General features: G+C 41.2%; 1 protein-coding gene across 1 annotated transcript in view; it reads left to right on the top strand.

Annotated features, from left to right (window-relative positions):
- jade2 (jade family PHD finger 2) overlaps positions 1 to 20,344 on the top strand; it is a 233,188-nt gene that overhangs the window by 60,418 nt on the left and 152,426 nt on the right. The window contains exon 4 of the mRNA XM_030068583.1: positions 18,126 to 18,283. Coding sequence (XP_029924443.1) covers positions 18,126 to 18,283 — 158 coding nt within the window. The remainder of the gene's footprint in view (positions 1 to 18,125; positions 18,284 to 20,344) is intronic.

Raw genomic sequence — 20,344 nt, 5'->3', positions numbered from 1 at the left:
TTCATGTTCTCAGTAAGTGTCATGACCCCAAGGCACCATTCAGACCCCCATAGTATAAATTCAAGAAGTACATGGTGGTCAATCACAGAACAGAGGTGTTGTTTTTCATTCCTGTGAAAATGTAACGTTTGATACAAGGCGTTTGTAGACACAAGTACAGCACACAAACACACACTACGGCAAAATCGGCTGGCTTTAAAGGTGGAGTGTAGAGAGCGCTGTGCTGAAAGGCTCCAGTTGATCTATGGGCTTTGAGCAGCATTGATCCTGGGCTGATGGTTTATCCAGAAAGCCTGTGGAAGTGTACCCTCAGAGTATGGGCTATTTTTTTTTTTTTTTTTTTTTTTTTTAACTTGGGCTCTGGACCCTAATTTCTTCTGACCTTTGTGTCTTTTGGGCCTCCATAGCACTGCCGTATATATATCCTGGCTTGATCAGTCTGTTATCAGTCCATATCTCCTTCCTTCCCCTGAACTCAACAGCGAAGGTTCAAATGTGAAATCAACTTCATCTCGTCAACAACAGCAGGTCCATTTGTCTCAGGTTGTCCTGCTACAGCAACTAAAACTCTTCTTGCAACATTTTATCAAACAAACTTACAGAATTGGCATTAGGTAATTGTTTCATGATATATAGTAAATGTTACTGATTAAAGGAGGCTTGACTCGTCAGCTGAATGTTTTGCAGATCTTCTGAAGTCTGTGAATGTCTGGAAAATCATTGCTTTTATGTGGTCCTCCTTGAGATTTTTCTTTGCTTTTATTTAGGCTGCATTTCTGTGGTGTTTTTGCAAAACACTTCCCAAACATCACCTGGACTGAGACGTCTTTTTATAAGGCTGAGCGGACAAAGCCTTGTGGAGCTTTTGAGGCCTCTTCCTGATTGTGCCAAAATAGCAATATAGTAGCTATGAATTCAAGACTGCGGAGAAAGAGTGCATACAACGCCTTGTTGTTTTAATATAATATCTACACAAAAAGCCCAAGAACACTACTGTGTTTGCTACGATAAAATAAGGTTTAAATATATTGTGTCCTCAAGTTGTAATTTGCTGCCATGACAGCACACAGTATGAAGGCAGTCTTTTGGAAAAAGTTTTCGGACACCCTTAAAATTTTACACAATCTCAAATATTATGAAATATTTGTGGAAAAATCTTTTTTGTGTTTCAAAAGGTGTGGCTGCATTAGACAGATACAAACAAATACAAATTATATATTTTTTTATTGTTTACAAGAAAAACTAACAAAACTAAATTCTTGACCGTTTAAATATGTCAGTTCTCAACATTGTCGGTATCAAAGTCAACAAATAACAGAATGTGTTCAAAACTGAACAAAAAATAAATAAACCATCACATCATCAAATTAATATTTAGTAGTCCTGCCATTGGCACGTAGTAGAGCTCTAATCCTGGCTGGCATGTTCCCCACGAGCCTTTCACACTGTAAGGTAATGTCCCATTCTTCTTGAATTACTGCTTTTAATTCTTCTAAATTCTTTGGTTTACGCTTTGAAACAGACCTTTTGATAATCCACCACAATGGGGCTCATGTCCGGGGATTGAGCTGGCCGCTCTAAGACCTGGATACTGTGCTCCTGCAGCCAAGTTCTACTGGCCTTGGATGTGTGGCAAGGGGCATTATCTTGTTGAAACATCCAGTTTTTACCTCGACGGAACAGTGCACGCGCAGAAGGGAGCATGTGGGTTTCGAGAATGGTACAATACTTGGCAGAGTTCAATGTGCCATCACAGACAGTGAGATGACCAACACCAGCAGCACTCATGCATCCCCAAACCATGATACTGCCTCCACCATGCTTGACAGTAGGTACTGTCCATGCTGGAGATAATGCTTCGCCTGGCCTTCTGCGTACCCTCACATTAGTAGGAGGAAGATAAAGCTGAAAACTGGACTCATCTGACCACAGAATCTTCTTCCAGTTCCTGGCTGTCCAGTTCTTGTGTGCCTGGGCCCAACGACGCCGGGCTAGCCTCTGTCTCTCATTGATCAGGGGCTTCTTGATAGCCTTGTAGGACCTTAAGCCATGATCTAAAAGTCGGCCACGTACAGTGCAGGTGGAACACTGGACACCAGTTTGGTTTGACCACTGCTGCTGAAGCTCCTGTGATGTCATTCGGTGGTTTTGCCTGCACATGCGGATCAGGATGCGGTCATTTCTTGCTGAAGAAACCCTTGGACGCCCAGATCTTGGTTTGCCTTCCAAGCTGTTGGTTCGTCTGTATTTCTGCAGAGTGTATCCAACTGCTGAAGGACTGGATCTGCACTTCCTGGCTATCTGACGGCAGCTGTACCCTTCCTGGCTGAGAATCTTGATCTTCAGGCGGGTTTCCTGTGTTAGGTTCCTTGTTTTAGCCATTTTTGTGTCTGAAGAACTTTCAAATGTGCTGGCTTTATTTAGACACTAAGCTTGGCAACAAAAATTGTGTCTTTTACTAAAAAGAACGACCTTCATCACTGGTACCAAAATGACCCAATACTCAAAATTTCTTATGTATTTTTTTGGAACCAATCAAGTTTTTAATGGCTTTTTTTAGGATTTGTTTAGTATTTTGGCCTTGACTGTACTAAAAGAAATTGCACTTGAAGACCTAAGAGTGATTCTTAATGCAATATTTCACAAATGCATGGGGTGTCCGAAAACTTTTTTCCACCACTATACTTGTACTGGATACTTCTGATGACACTTGTGATGACTGCTTATAATTAAAAAAAAAAAAAAAAAACACGAACAAATGGCTTGGACACATACGGGCTCAAATTTGACTATTTATTGCAAAACCATTGTGAAGTTTCAAGCACCACTACCAGACAAAAAAACACAATGTACCTCCTTATAATTACACATAGTACGTTTTCACTGCAAAACAAGGCAGACGAAGGGCATTTCATCATCAGTGTTTGGGGAATAATTGTGCAAAGAGAAAAAAGGGCAAAGAGATCATAGGGAGTTTTGGGGAATATGCTTGTGCAACAGTTCAAAGAAAAAGGGACGGTGTATTAGAGGGTTTGGAGAATGTCACTGTGGGGCGCTTTCCACTTTTAAACTCCATATTTTATATCTCAGCATCTCTTGGCTCACTATGAAATACAGGAACCGTTCCCTTATAGCCCGCATTTAATTTTTTTATACATTTATTATACTAACAGAGTCTGGCTAATGACTAATAAATCAGTTTTTATGGATATAATCAATAAATTTCACTGAGGTTCCAGGTTGTTGTGGGGGTACACTCAGCATGTTGAGTTGTCATTGACTGTAACTGGGTGGGTTCCCAGACTCACCTATCTCACTCTACAGGTAGCTTCTATTCCTTTCTTCCCTCTCAACCTCATCCACTGTCGAAACACACTTTAATTTTTACAGACAGAGCAAAAAGAGAGAAAGTGAGGGAGCAAATGGAGAGGAGAAATGAAAGAGCCAGAATAAAAAGGCTTCTCCTGGAAGAATATCAGGAGAGGAAGCTGCCCAGTTGGATTTAAATTTCTGTCTGTATTTTTCTGTTTCTTCTCCCTCTCGCTCTGTGTTTATCTCTCTTTCATTCCGTCTCTGTCTCCTCTTGCTCATTCTCTTTCTTCTCTGTTCCTTTCTTCTCTTCTCTCTCTGGATTGGTGTTTGGAGAGGAGGTAGAGGAGCTCGCTTGTTTTCATCAAGTTTCATTTTTTCTGTCTCTTCCATCTTTCTTTCACACTCCTCGCACTGTGGTCTCCTATGCTCCTCCCTCTTCTCTCTCTTCCTTTTTTCTCTGTCCTGTTCTTTCTCCAGCTCGTTAAGAGGAGAAACAGAGAGGAGAGTAGAGAGGGACAGCCATCTCTGTGAGGCCTGTCGCCCTGTGATAAAGACAAACAGGGGAAAACGTTAGAAAACAAACACATAGAAGGGGGAGACAAGGTCTGGGAGGAGACAACTAGAAGAACTGATTGAGGTGTTCTGTGTGTGCGCGTGCGAGTGTGTGTGCGCACGTGCGCGTGAGTGTGGGTGCCCATGTGTGTGAACATGCTCACTTACAAGTGTGAGCACTTGTAGATGCTTTTGATTTGTGTATTTCAAGTTTATTTCAAGTTCAGTTCATCACTTCTGTTTTTTTCCTCACAAAGTAATAGCTTCATGTCTCAGTCCAGTGTGTGTGTGCGTGCGTGTGTGCGCGCGCGTGTGTTAGTGATCAACTGATATAGGTTTTTTAACACCATTTCTAATTCCAAATTTTTTTAACTGAAGTTGCTGATAGCTATTATTTTGCACCTGTATTAAATTTTTTTTTTTTGAAAATTACTATGCATGCATGAATTAATAATAAATAAATAAATAAACAAGATAACTATTACTAGATAGAGAAAGGGACCGTGTGTGTGCGTGTGTGCGTTTGTGTGTGTGTGTGTGTGTGTGTGTGTGTGTGTGTGTGTGTGCGCGTTGGTGTGGTGTAGGTGTGTGTGTTTGTTTGGTGTGTTGATTGGCTGTTACAGAGCTAATGCACTGAACACACACTCACTCTCCCTGTTACTCTCCCTCTCTCTTTATCTGTCCTCTTCTCAGTCTGTTAATCACTCACTCACTCACTCTCACAGACACACACACACACACACACACACACACTCTCTCTTTCACATACACACCCTTCTTCCCGACTCCTGTGGACCTTCCAAACAGCCAATCATTACAGCCCGGCCCTGTGCTGTGATGTGGCTGCTAAAATTAGCCTCCTCTCTCTGTGAGTCGACATCTGCTATGACGCACTGAGGAGAGCCAGGTAGCCATGACGCCCAGAGAGGAGACTCCTACACTCCTTCTTCTCTTCTCTTCTCTTCTCTTCTCTTCTCTTCTCTTCTCTTCTCTTCTCTTCTCTTCTCTTCCCATCATGTGTTGCTGCTACTTGCCCTCCACTTAAACACTCTCTTTTCCATTCTGTCTCTGATTCCCTCTCTTCTTCTCACTTCCTCTCACTTCCTCTTTCATTCTCAAATTTTGTGCATACTTTGGAAATGTTAAAAAAAACACTTTGTGCACTTCCATTAGTTGGGTAGCAGTGTATGGATTGGCTCACTGTAATTACCAACAATGAAACACATACTAATACTAACACATACTTGTAGACAAAAATACTCTTTGAAGAAATGATTTTAATTGCAGAAGTTGTTATTGTTCCTTGCCCTGTCTTTCTCCTTCTGTTTCTATTTGATGCCTCTCTGAAGTTTCTTCTTACTTTTCTTTTCTCTTTATCAGTATCGTGAAGTTGTGTGTAGAATCTTCTAATGTCGGGATGACTGACAGACATATAGGCAGACTGGTCTCAGCTGATATCAGCTTTAAAAAGCAATGGTGATATCAGTTCAATATTATTGTCAATATTTTGCTGGTAGTAAAAATGTTACTTATGTGACCTTTTTTTCTAGAAGTGTCACTTAATGCAACTGTAAAATTAGCAGAGTAAGTCTGGGCAATATGCCAATATTATTATTAGATATTGGATTGGATATAGCCCTTTGGTGTAGGTGTTGTCTTCCTGATTTTAAAAGCTACATTACAGCAATTTTCTGAATTTAATTAGACTGTTTTTGCTGTTCTACTACAGTCTTATTACTGATCGTTTAACACTAATTACTGATCAGTAATTAGTGTGAGTGTTTTATGAAAGCATTAATAGTAAGAGATGGGCGATGAATGAAAGGAAAAACCAACATACAGTGTCTTAGTAAGTTGTTGGGCCACCAGAGCAGCTTCAGTCCCCTTTGGCTCCTTCTCCACTTTCTCCACTGCAGGGACGGAGCTGCATTCTTCAAAAAGATACTGAACTGAGAGAGGGAGAATATAGTAGCAGTGGAGTATATAAAGCCCTCATTGTAAAGACAAATGGATGTTTGAGTTCAATGGTGCAAAACCACACTGGGCACTGGTCTGCAGAGATGTGAAAAAGTGATGAGTCATCTATCGCCATATCCTAGGCAAGTGGTTGAGTGCTTGTGTGGTGTCCACCAAGAGAGCATGGCAGGCCTGAACTTTCAGCCCCTGCGTTGGGGGGGTCCCCTGGCTCTTTTGTGCTGTGGGAGGCGTTTTCCCGGCATGATTTGGGCCCACTTGTTCCCTTAGTGGGAAGGATCATCTGTACAGCTGCTGTGGCAGGGTGAGGTGGCCTGACTCCTTACTGACACACTATATGTTGGTTTGTCCTTTTAATATCACAACTCTTACAAAAATACATATTGTTACTGGTCATTATAGCTGGGAAGATGTCATTGATATCAGCTTCAAATGATATAGACTTAGGAAGAAACACCAAAAACAAAAAAATGCAGCAAGGTACAAGATTATTATTATTTTTTTAAATGCAGAATCAGTTGTTACTGGCCCAATCTGTTTTTTTTTTTCTTTCTTTCTTTTCTTTGGATCTAAATATCTATTATCAAACTGGTGCTTATCTCTGTTTCATGTGTACTGTTATTCCTCAGATTAAGAGCTCAATCAGTCAACTAAGGAAAGAAAATATTGTCTCTGTTGGTGGTATTCAGTCTCCGCATTTGTTTAGTTTTGGATCTCAGTTCATAGGAAGTATGAAGGCATGTGATCATGCAGTGTTGGTCAGTGGGGAAAACTGGCTGTTCACTCACATCTTCAGGCTTTTCATTAAAAAAATTGTTGGCCTCTTATGCGGGCCTTAAGTGCGTGTGTGTGTGTGTGACAGTGGTTAGGTTGGGGGCTGTAGAGATTCTGGACGGCGTCTCCACTCTATTGTTTTCCTACTTTTTTGTCTTTTGCTGATCACATGGCTGATTGATACATCTCAACTGTCACAGTTATTTTAAGTCTGTTTAAATCAAAACTTGTTTTATTTACTTTTCAGTCTTGACCCCAGTTGCGGTTCCACTTAAATTAAGGTTTGACTTATTGTGCGCTGCTCTTGGCGCAGCTTTTCTTACTTGTCTGTACAGTACAAAGTGGCCATTGTGAACTGCAGTTTCCTTGTACAGCTCAGTGGGATAGACAGGCTATCCAATACTGCCAAGTGCATTTGTTTGTTTTTGTGTTTTGTCTGTAAGCATGAAGTACAGCCAACATTAGCTGACACTAACAGACAAAAACAATTTAGCCAAATCTAATAAACTCGTTAAGGACTCAATTTTTCTCACGAATGTGTTTTTCTTTTTCTGCTTTATACACTTATTGTATTGTGTTTGTATTTGTATTATTGTGACACTTTCAAAATGTCACAAAATAAGAGATAGTGGTTGAGAGAGAGAGAGAAAGAGAGACAGATATGGAAAGTGGAAGGGTAGAGAGAGAGGAGACAGGAGAACATAAAACTGCAGGAGCTTGTAATAGTGTTTCCTAGACATTAATTAGCTGCAGTCGCTCCTGTACAAACACACAGCAATAAAACTGATATACAGAGACTCTGCTTCTCTCCTCTCCTCTCCTCTCCTCTCAATTTTATTCTGTCTCCTTTTCACTTTAATTCACCTGGTTTTTCTTCCTCACCCTCTGTTCCTCTGTCTTTCTCTCTGTTTGAGTTGCCTCCTCTCCAAAGTTTCTTCTCTTCACTTCTTCACCTCAGCAGCATATGTAGATTCTTTTCAGTCTGTTAAAATCGAAAGACTTGTTTTTTCATCCTTGACCCCAGCTGGGGTTTCATTTGAAATTCCAAAACGAGGTTTGACTTATTGGACACTGCTGTTGGCACAGCTTTTGTTACACGTCTGTACAGTACAAAGTGGCTATTGTAAAACTACATAAGTCGTAACTGTAACCCTGCCAGATAGCGTATACTCCTGTTTTGGCACTAACACTGCCAGGGCTAAGGGGTTCAGTTCCCTCTGTAGCTCAGTGGGAAAGTCATGGCATCCAGAGACTTAAAGTCTGACAAGGAATTTTAATTATCTTTTATTGAACTCCCTCATGAGGTGTGTTTACTTGAAGTGTTGGCCACGCATTCTTTTCTGGATCTGCAGTTTCCTAATAATATCCTGGAAAAGCAGTTGATATGTCACTGTTGGCTTCTTCGGAAGTTTCCTGGAAAGAACTGTGATATTAAGTACTAATTAGAGGAGAAAATGTCGGAAAATTCTGTTATTGGAGTTGATAAGTACCTGGTAATTTCTTAAAGAGTTTCCGAGAAAGAACCATGAAATTAGTTACATAGCGAATGGACAAAGTCATTTTGGCAGTTAATTTCTAGGCAAAACAGTCAATTTCTAAACAAAAGGTTCCAGGAATGAGCCGCTCAACTATAAACTGCTTATTGGAAAAACAGAGGCTGTGGTTGATTTGTTTACCAAAGTAATTACTCACATACAAAGAAATTAGAGGAAGGAGTTATTTTTTGGTATTTGTTCAATTATATATGCAGTTTTCTCTAATTTATAATACTATGGGAAAACAAACAAACTGTTGTTGTTTGTTCATTTGACACAGCTGAGCCCATTTAGAAGTTACCAGTTTTGTATCAACTCCACCAAGCTGACCTCTTAATTTCTTACATCAACATAACATAATTTCATTGTTAAATTCTAAGAAACTCCCTAGGAAATTACCAGGTACTTATTAACTCCATCAATTAAAGTCTTGCTTCTTACTACCTGTAATCAGCACATACTGTCATGCTTTGTTCCAGAAAATGTACAGTAATTAGCAGTTACATATTAACTTCTTTGTATGAAATCATTAGGAAATAGCAGACCTGGAAATTGAAGTGTAAATGAACTTTTATTTATTTCACCATGAAATCTGTGTGTTCTATGTCCACTCTTCAGATTCATACAGTTTGAAGTACAACATGCAAAACATATTTTTTCCATCATGTCCGCTTTACTGAGTGCATTCATAGTTTCAGAACTCGCTGTGTTCAGCGTGAAATAGGCTGTTTTGGTTTTCTGTTCTGAGTTTCGGACTAGTTTTAAACTCTGTTCCAAGTAGCGGTAAGTGACTTAAATTTGGCTTTCTGAAACCTGGTAAAAAAAAAAAATGGCATCCTTCCCACGATGACTGCCCATTCCTGTATATGAACCTGACCCTCCAAATACAACACAACCTCTGGGTGTCTCACAGACATTTTTCTGTCCTACATCATCTTTTGGCTTTTCTAAACAACCAGTGACTAAAGCTGTGTTTATGCTGTGGCTGCAAAACAGTGCCATGCCCATTGGTATTGTGGGATGTCAGTCAACCTTTATGGCAAACTGCGTATTGATACAATAAAACCCGATGGTACTCCAAAAATGGACTGTCAGAAAAAAGAAAACTCTCGCTGATTCACTGCTTTATACTGGATGAGGAGACCAGAAGAACATGAAGAGAAACAACATCTGGTTGTCTTCACTGTCACAGTAGAAAACTGGGAAAATTAAACTTTTCTTGCTAAGCCCCGTCTGCAGGTGTGGCAGGTGGCACTTCCTGCCAGCACTACATGAGTTTACCATTATTCTCCTGTGGAAAACAATGAACATGCAACCACGGTTAAGCACTCGCTTCCACAGTGTGAATGCAGCGGAAGAGAAAAATAGGCCTTTGCCCTACAAGAGTCACCAGACCTGCCTGAGGCGCAGGCTTGGCGAATCTACTCTAAATATGCCTTGTATAGACTCCATTTTATTGACTTGAATACAAGTTTATTGTCCATCCACTGTGAAAAATTGTCTTCAGCAAACTAAGACATGGCAGAGCAGACACAACTTATAACAAAATAAAAATCAATATGTCATAAAAAAACAGCACAGTAGGGAGCAGATCTTTTTTTTTTTTTTTTTTCAAATGTTTTAAGGTTTAATTTGAGGGTTTTAAGCGAAAGAGACATAAGCGACATTTTCCTAATTTGATAGCATAGCAAAATCAAAACTTCAAATCATTTTGTTTTTGTTTTTCATTTAAAACATAAACATATCAACCTATCTACAGAAATTAAAATTCATAAATGTGATATTCTATTAAAACAAGCTAATAGGTCTAGTTCTGCCTTTTTCTTTAAATTCACTGTAGGGCTTTTACTCGAATCTTGGATTTTTCTTGTTTGGGTTTTGTTTATGGTTACAAATATATTGTTTTGACCAGACAGAGACAGAGCTTCAAAAGAACTCTGCAGTGATTTATAATACTTGCTGCTCCCCAAAAATATCATTTAACCCTCACATAAAACCCTCAAACTGTGGTGTATTTTTGTTGCTTGTTGTAGATGGTAGTTTCTCTGTGCTGCCGGCTGGTTTTATTTTCTGCAGGGTGTGTTTGGTTGAGGATGAGAGGAGACCTCACTGCCGTACTGTACGGTCAGTGTTCTCAGCCATGCTCGGCGTGCCACCCTGCTGCCCTTATGGGTACTTTGCACGTCACAGGGCGCTGATGGCTATCGCATTAACGTCGTTCCCATAATCGCAGTAAAGAACTCCCTCTCAGATTTTAGTAGTGTAATAATAACAGGGGGACGATAAGTGAAGGGCAGAACATCCTCTCTGTCAGCACTCTCATCCTTTTCAAAGTCATGCGTGAACGAGGCTGATTGTTTTCCGAGATAACCGTTGAGTCAAATGTTAGTGTGTGATGTCAGCTGGCCTTTAAAGCCACTTAAAACACTTTGTCACCGTGCTGCAAGGAAACTGGCTCAGCAAGATCTTAATAACATGGTGTACTGTGTGTGGGTGGGTGGGAGAGCGTGTTTGTGTGTGTGTGTTTGTGTCTGTGTGTCCAAGATAATGTGTGTGTATGTGTTTTTTTTTCTGGTGTGTATGTGCCTACATGCATGTGTATATTTGTCTGTGAGTTGGTGTCTGTTGTGTGCGCTTTATATAGATGTATATGTCTGTGCCTGAGTGTGTGTTTATGTGTGTTTCTTTGCTTGTGTGTCCTTGCTGTATATTTTTTGTGTCTTTGTGTGTGTTGTGTCTGGTTGTGCATAAATGTGTCTGTTCTTTTGTGTACCTGTCAGAGTGTTTACCTATCTGTCTGTGTGTCTGCCAGAACATTTGTATGTGTGTGTGTGCGCGCGTGCGCACGTGTGTGTGTGTGTATCTGTATCTGTGGGTGTGTGTGTGTATGTGTCTGTGGTTGTGTGCATGTGTGTGTGTTTCCTGGTTTGAAATGTCAGCTTTCAGCAGTCGTCCTCTGTGGTTTCTGCTCTGTTCTGCTCAGGGGGAAGCAGACAGTGCTAATCTATCACCGCTCTGCAGATGGTCAGAGATATGATTCAGTCCACAGCATAAGGAAGACAGGCAAACCGCTTCATGCAGCGGGCAAACACGTTTAATTAAAGATGGCTCGAGCTGAAACTTCACAGAGACAGGTTAGAGTCGTGGCTACAAGTTCTCAGACTCAGATCCTCACCCCCCGGGGAAAGATATTATCTTCTGTTTTGTATTTTGCTCATTTGCAAAAACTGCAATTTACCAGTTGTGTCAACTTGCTGATGGTACTGTGGTCCACAAATGCTGAAAACATTTATAAAGGGTCAACATTATCATTAGTGGAAGTACTGTATTGTAGGATCAGGAGGTGTACCAGCAGTAGTAGCACCAGTAGGCTGGTCGGGGATACAGCTGAAGCTCTAGTCATAGTAGTAGTGGTAGCAGTGCTAATGGCTGCACTAAGAATAGTAGTAAAACACATAGCAGCGGAAGTATCACAGTTGGAGGTGATAAAGTAGTGATAAAGTAGTGGTATTAAGAATACTAGTAGAGGGAGTAGGACCAGCAGTAATATTAAGGTAGTAGCTGCATTAAAAGTAGTAGTAGCAGTTGCAAATCATGTGGGGGCACTTAAGATTTCACAACATATAATCAAAATCCCTCTATTTTTAAATATGATTTTTTTGGTTGAAACACCCACCTCTTAAAGTTCTGCTTCTGTGGCTTAAGAAGTTGATGGCATTCATAACCCAAAGAACTGATCATTTTCTGTATGAAGCAAACGTTTCCCTGCGGACTATTTCTGGCGGAGAGACCATTTAACTCTTCAGAACACAACTGTGCTGCTGCTTTGAGGAAAACTAGTCAATATGTCATTTCACTCAGCAGGTCTCTTGTTTTGTTTTCAATTTCATCTCTCCTGATTGAAGTAGGAGTAGTAGTAATATTCGTTATAGCAGTAACAGCAGAAGGCATGGCAGTAGTAGTAGTAGTAGTAGTAGTAGTAGTGGGAGCGATTAGTAGTCATAGTGGTAACAGCAGCAGTGGTATTAACATTAGAATTAGCAGCATTAGTGTAGCATCATCAGTGCTCTCAGTCATGACTAATCAATTCCCAGGCCTGTGTGGTTGGAAACAGACATCATCTATCTATCGACTGCGGTCCCCGATCGATCCATGAATTAGACTGATAGCTGCACACAGAGCGCTCTGAGCGTATCCGGGCTATCTTGAGTGTGATTGCTAATGCCTGTCAGGCTGGCACCCCCACTACCCCTACCACACACACACACACACACACACACACACACACACACACACACACACACAGTGTTCCCCTCCCCCCAGCTCGTGTCATCAGCCCAGATCTAGATTGGAGTTAATGAGAGCCCTACATGGATATACAGCTCATAACTCAGAACAGCATACTGACTGACTGGGGAGAGGAAGTGTGTGTGTGTGTGTGTGTGTGTGTGTGTGTGTGTGTGTGTCTCCCTGCTCTCAGTGGTGCTGAGTTAGTGTTAGGGAGTCAGCTCACACAGGAGAATGTCTGTCTACCTGTCTGTCTGCCTGTGTGTCTGTCATTTTCATTCCTTGCCTTACCAGCTGGACTTCACCCTTTTTGAAAATGTATTTATTGAATTCCGATTTGTCGTATTTGAAAAGCTCAGGGTAAAAGGCAAAACTCCATAAAATTTCTTAGTTTTCACAAAACTAATCGCTCTCACACTCTTTTTGGCTGGGACAAAATCCTTGAAGCTGATTTATTCCCTTCAGCTGAACCGATGGAAACCAAATTCATGTTTTACTTTTCTCGATAGTTGGATGGAAACAGTCGCTGACTGTCTGCCTGTTGACCCGTCTGACTCTCTGCCTGTCTACCTGTCTGTTCTTTCCACATTGTTCCTTTTCCATCAACCTGCCTGTCATCTATAACTGAGGCTGGGTGACTCCCAGCTGTCTGTCACAGAAACAGAGAGAGAAAGAGGGGAAAGGACCTGGAGGAGGGCTACAGCACGTGGCTGAGAGAGAGAGAGAGAGAGAGAGAGAGAGAGAGAGAGAGAGAGAGGACAGGAGAGTATGAAACTGTGGGAGCTTGTCATAGTGTTTCCTAGACATTAATTAGCTGCAGTTGCTCCTGTGCAAACACACAGCAATAAAACTGATATACAGACTCTGCCTCTCTCTTTTGCTCCCCCCTCCTTGTTTCCTCCCCTCTTTCCTTTCCTTTCTTTTCCTTTCCTTTCCTTTCCTTTCCTTTCCTCTCCTTTCCTTTCCTTTCCTTTCCTTTCCTTTCCTTTCCTTTCCTTTCCTTTCCTTTCTTCCTCTCTCCCCCTCTCTTCACTGGTAAGGAGAGGAATAAACACTAAAAGGTGCAAGGAGAAGAGGAGTGTCAGTAGTATAAAATACAAAAAAGAATAGAGAGAGAGAGATTAAGGAGGAGTGGCTTGCCCTCAGTCTCTGTCTGTCCTCTCTTCGTGTTGCTGAAGGGGAGATTCATCATGGCCCTGGCTCACTGTCTGACAGACACACAAGCACACGCTCACACACACACACGCACACACGCACACACTTTCACACAGTTGTGCATGCACCGAAATACACGTGCACACAGTTGTATGAGCAGGCACGCGCAATCACTTTCACATAGCATTGTACAAACAAACATGCACACACACACTTAAACAGTCACGACTCCCCCTCTCTCTCTCACACACACACACACACACACACACACACCACACTTAGTTCCTTGGTCCATTGCATTATTTATTTGTGTTGGCTGGCAGACAGTGGAAGCAGCCAAGCAGCAGAAGCTGGGATGCTGCTTTTTACATATGGCCGTTTCATATACTGCTCTGCATCTCTCTCTCTCTCACACACACTCACACACACACACACACACACACACACACACACACACACACACACACACACTGACACACACCACTCTCATCCTCGTCTGTCCTTGTCCTACTGTCATCCCTCTCTCCACTTAAATTAATATCAGTCTCTCTTTCTTTCTCTCCTGCTCGCTCCCCCGCTCATTTCTCTCACACGCCGTGATTTGTCTCCTCTGTTTTCCTCCTCTTCTCTCTCCTCCCTCACTCCTCTCACTCTCTTCTCACTGAACCATCGCTCTTCTCCTCCACATGTCCCTCGCTCATCCCTCTCTCGTTCCACATTGCTATCATTCGTCTCCTCCTCCCTCTCCCCTCGCGTTTTTCCATGTCCATTTCTCTTACACTTTCCAACTCCTTTCTGTCGTGCCTCTGTACAGTCTCTCTTCTCTTCTCTTCTCTTCTCTTCTCTTCTCTTCTCTTCTGGGTCTTGATTGCAAACTATCACTGTTGCTGCTGCTCACTCTCTGTTAACACGCTCTCTTTATGACCGCTGTTTTTTCCATCAAAATCTCAAGGAAATTTTATGCAAACTTCTCAAATGTCACAATAAATACAAAAAAAATACAAGGTTAGGAGCATATCTGGCAACCGGGTTGAAGTAAATAAATTGGCACAAAACAAAACAAAAAAAAACATCTTAAGGAAACATGGAAAAGTCTTCCAATCAAGGATTAGTGTTTTACTGTTCAGTAAAATCTGAGGCTGGACAGGTTTCATGCTTTTGTTTGAACACCAACATGCTCCGTTTTAAATATGGTAATGGGCAAACAAACAACATGGGCGACTTTCACAACATTTCAAAGCATCCAAAACCACATTCTGGTTGCTTTGAATTGAAAGTTAAACCGTTTGCACAAAGCCTGTCGTTCTTTTGTTTGAACGCTGATGTTGATATTTATCACTTAGTGTCTTTATTGGCAAGGACCTTATCCACCTCAGGCGCACCTAAAACTTTGTTGAGGTATCCGGAAAACTTCATCAAATTTGTTCTTTCCATTCAGTTTTTTAATTCTATATCATTTGCCAACAAAAGCACATAAATGGAAATCCAGCGACTCTCTCTTTTCCTCTATCGCTGTGCCGCTCTTATCTCTTTTGCCCTTTCTCTGCCTTTGCCTCCGTTACCGAGTGTCTCTCTTATCGCTTTTGCTTCCCCCCGTCTCTCTCTTTCTCTCTCTCGCTCTCTCTCTCTCTCACTCTGTCTCTCCTCATAATACTTTATTTGCTTTTTTTTCTTTTATGGCTCATTTTTATCTCCCTTGTTTCAGCTCTCCCGAGTTTTTCTTCTCACGACAGTTTTTTTTTTTTTTTTTTTTTTTTTTTGACGCCCTCGACTACTTTGTGTCCCTTAGGTAGACAGAAAAAGAAAATGAAATGTACAATGGGTGATGGAAGTGAAGACGGGATGGAGGGAGGAGAGAAGAGAGGGAGGAGGAGAGGTTAATGGAGAGATGAAGTCGGAGTGAGGGAGGAGGATGGAGGAGAGGAGCTAATAAAGCAGGGATAAGGAGGCTTAGAAAGTAATGATAAAATGTGGAGTGAAGTCATACGGTTGATTTGGCACCGCTGTGTTTGTGTGTGTTGCTTGTTTTTCTCTCTCTGTGTGTGTGTGTGTGTGTGTGTGTGTGTTCTTGGCTGATGTCCTTGACTATATGACTGATAATATCATTGCTTTGGGTCCCAGTGAGGGCAGAAAGAGAGAGAAAGACTGCTTGTGTGTGTGTGTGTGTGTGTGTACAGTATGAGTGATTGTGATTACGTGTGCCTGGATGCATACACACACTCCCCCAGGTCTTCAAAACATAACCCAAACACACCTTCTTCATTATCTAATCCTTCAAGAATCCGTCCACCTTCTTACACACACACACACACACACACACACACACACACACACACGCACACACACACACACACACGCTATCTGAGCAGTCATATTTGGCAGCTGTTTTGTCCATTTTAATAATGCAGGAAAGGGAAATGTGCATTGCTTGTGCTGTATTTGCATGTTCAGACAGATGTAGCTCGCCGTGACACCGCTGATTTATCTTAATGGTTACCTTGACAACAACAATTGAGCTTTTCGTGGCAGGTAACTTTAAGTAAATATCAGCATAGCCACTAATCTTTCTGCTGTCAACTGCAGTTAGCTGCTAAAGTATGTTGTTGTTGTAATTTCAGAGGATTATGCCGTGTTCATCTCTTCCGGGGAGGAAGGTGGAGGTTGGAAAGATTAGCATCTGTAGGGCTTGTTGAGTGATCACGTCAGGGGGAAAATACAGTAAGCTAACGTTACTTCAAATCTTATGTCAAAAGGAAACACTGCCAAACTGTTAATTTAACAAAATATGGCAGTTGGACCTGGTCTGCTAGCTAAAATATAATGAATGATAACATTTATATAAGTTTAACAGTTGCACTGTCCAGATACTTCAGGGTTATAGACCTCCTTTGTGGATATATTGGAGTTTTTCCAAAAAAAAAAAAAAAAAATCAAGATTCCTAGTAATAATGAGTTGGCTGTTGGCATGAACGCTAAATACAAGTTGGAAGATGGTACTTATTTTAAATAAAATATGACCTACATGTGGCAGTAGTGCTTGTTAGCAAACATTAGGCTAACTGTGTGATTAGCAAAAAACTGTTCATGGTATTGCCTAAACTTTCACAGCAGTGGTTGAAGATGACAGTTTGCTCTTTAATGGTCCCCAAAATTAAAATGACTATGAAAACGTCAACATTGTTGTGTAAAACATCAATTAGTGGATAAAATGAGCTAAGAAAACATTCGCAGCTAGTCAACATTAGCTAGTAAAACATTAGCTAGCTAATAAAAAAAAAAGAAATAGATATAGCTATGCTTTGGTGTCACTGCCACAGTAGAACGTACTCGAAAGTAAAATTTAAAAACTACATTATGGACTTAATTCAGTGTTTTTTCACTACAAGCTTTATTCTGTTTCCGTTTTACATTTGTGCACATTTGATTTTGCCTCGTCTTTTATCATCGCCGCCATCGTCACTGCTGTGATTCAGGCCTTCTTCCTGTTGCTGGTTGTTCTTAAACATGTTACATAAAAGAAACTTGATTTGATTTGACGTTTCCTTGAGCAACATTATAGTTTCCTCTTGCCGTCTTTCAGTGCATGAGCAAAACTGTCACAACAGTCAAGTGTCTGCTCTAACTTGGTGTTACACTTGAGGTTTTTGTGTAGGCTTGCTGGCTTTGTGGAAATTCACAGGCATCCCCACCCTCCTTCAGCCTGGTATGGGCCAGTTGTTTGCTGGTGTTATCAGTAGTCAGCATCTGTGCTTGAATTCTTCAGGTTGCCACGCTAATGTGCGTTGCAGAGTGTCCTGGAGAGTTTCTCTGGAACCTTCTGGTGAATATTAACCGGATCCGATAGCCAAGTAAGCCGGTGGTGTGTAATTGAAATGCCTTGAGTCAGTGGAAAGCAATGCTTAAAATTAGATCAGAGATCAGATGGATGAGGTTGATAAGACCTTTCTGTTGTAATTTGATTTGAATCACATACTTTCCTTCCTTCCCCTCCTCTTTCTTTCTTCCTTCTGTTCCTCCTCCCTTCTTTCTTTTTCCCGCATTCTCCACTTTTTCTTCTCTCCCTCTTTCCCCTTATTTCTCCTCCCTTGCTATGTCTCCTCCCTTTGAATGCTTTCCTCCAGAGGCTCCAGCTACATTCATGTCAACTGGTGATAAAACAAACCCAACACAATTACAAGTTGGAAATTGGGTATCATTTTAGAGCTCCGGTTTCTCCGGTTTCAGTTCAGCTGATGTCAGAGCACACAAAAATGTTGGAAAACAAAATGCCTTTTCTTTTTTACGGTGAAAATTGAATCAGAGAAAGATTGTTTATTTAGTACATAAGTGAATATTGTTGCATACACTTTTGGTTTTCCCCTGATGGAAAATACAAGGTTTATTTTTCCAGCTGGCATCCAGTTTGGACAGTGTTCTCGAGCTCACTTGAACCCATCATCAGAGACAGACACTTGCCTTGTGTGCGCTCAAAAATGAACTGATCCAAGTTTTGTCATCCTAATCATTATCTCTTTCCGTCACTCTCTCTTTCTCCAGGTTTTTCGTACTGACTTCATCACGGCCATGAAGCTGCCGGACTCGGCCCAGCTTGGCCCAGACGACTTCTATGTGCTGTCGGACCCCTGGAGGCAAGAGTGGGAGAAGGGAGTCCAGGTCCCTGCCAACCTGGAGGCCATACCAGAGCCTGTGGTCAGGTAGGACACACACACAGACACACACACACACTCTCTCACTCTCCCATGAGCTCAGTCAAGAGCTTATCATCAAGCAATTTAATTTGATTTACACTTTGAGGAGAGTTTGGGTTTGTTTTCATGTTTTAGCGCAGGCACAAGTGTATGCATACATTACGTTACTGCTGACCTCCTTTGTCGAGTTCATGTGCTCCGACAAGTGGAACTACCAAGTCAAAAAACATGTCTTTATTGTTTGCCTTCTGAGTTTGATTTTTCCGACAGAACAGCATGCAAACGCATTGCTCTTTTGTGGGCGACTTGGAGTTCCTAGGTGTCCCAACAACATGTGAACACACCAGAGAACCTGCAGACTTCTTTTCTCTAAAGTGCACAATGATGAAATATCTGTTCTCTGTGATGGGTAACCTGTCTCAAGCAAATTTCACGTTTCTGCAAGTTGATTTTGATACTGAAATGAAATCATTGTAAATAAATGGCTGCCTCAAAATGTAGGAGAAACACATTCAAGCATCTAATAAGTCTGTTTTTTTGGAAAATGGTCAGTAGTGATGTAATGCATGTGGGCAGCTGTTGTAAATGGGCTAAAACATGAACAGAAACTGGATTTGGCTGGAATTGTCCTTGTGTATTTGTTGTGTATTTATTCACACACACACACACACACACACACACACACACACACACACACACACACACACACACAAGCTGGTAGGCAGATGTGTGCAGGCATGCACTTTGACACACAAACTGTATATCCACAGAGTGATTAGTCTCTCTCTCTCTCTCTCTCTCTCTCTCTCTCTCTCTCTCTCGTGTCTTTCTCTCTCCTTCTCTGTGCCTCTCTCTCTTGCTCTCTTGGTCGCCCAGCAGGGTGTTGTGGCTCTCTAGTACCACTGCAGCTGCTCCATATATCTGTGTGGTTTGTTTGGCGCTCTAGGAACTAATGAAAATGCTCAGACTAACTGGTAATGCCTGTTACACAGACATTTCGTACTGGGAGGCCACACACACACACGCACACACACACACGCACACACACACACAAGGAGCACAAGGTGAAGCGTATTAGTAAGCATTTTTTTACCTGGTTCAAGAAAACTGGATAGAAATAGGCGCTTGTCCTCAAAAATGGAAGAAAAAAACAACCTCTCTCAACCTCTTAATGTAAAGTCACTATTTTTCTTCTTTATCTGAATCAGTGAAAATAAGATTGATGGGTAATTGGACAATGATAAACAAACATTTTACACATTTCTGCTTGAGCACGTTTCTTATTGGTCAGTTAGGGCAGAAAAAATGTTTTAACGCATTGGTTTGAGGAGTTTTTGTTTTCTTTCGTTAGCTCTCTTTGCATCTAATCGTCATTGGACTTTAGGGCCTGTGCACCTGTTTTCTTTTGCATGTCCAGCCAGGATCTCTGCCTGCCAAATAATATAACCAAGACAGTGGAAATACTTCATGGTGTCATGGCAAGTTGTAACGTTACATGTGGCAAAATGAGTCAGTCTGTGTTAAAATAAGATGAAGTCAAACTTTATCAGGCCCGGAGGGGAATTAGGTCATAACTTTGCAGCTGTGAGCATCCTGGCAAAGGAAAATATCCTAATGAAAATCAAATCAAATCACCAATAACAACTTGCTACTTGAAAATAACACCTAACTTTACTGCTCTGAACACTCGGCAAAGTTTACTATGATAACATTACATCTTCAGAAGAGGATTAGGATGAGTTACAGTGTAACAGTGTAACCTGTAAAACCAAATCAAACAAAGTTATGTAAAATGACACAGCTTACTTTGGAGGAAACTCTGCAATCTGCAACTAGCCACTGAAAAGCTTACATAAAGGCAATTTGACTCTTAAAGAAACAGAAGATTGAAGAACCAATCTTTGAATGCAGCTGCTCTGAAAGATAACTACAGGTAGTTCAAAAAGGAGCTAATGAAAATCTTAGTCTCTTAGCAACATCAGCTCACGTCAGAAGGGCATGCTTAAGAACTATAAGAGGAGAAGAGAAGGGACTGAATAATGCAAAGACAGTTACAATAAAAAAAGT

This window comes from Myripristis murdjan, chromosome 14 (assembly GCF_902150065.1).
Source record: "Myripristis murdjan chromosome 14, fMyrMur1.1, whole genome shotgun sequence".
NCBI lineage: Eukaryota > Metazoa > Chordata > Actinopteri > Holocentriformes > Holocentridae > Myripristis > Myripristis murdjan.
This window is presented reverse-complemented; position numbering and strand designations above follow the sequence as displayed.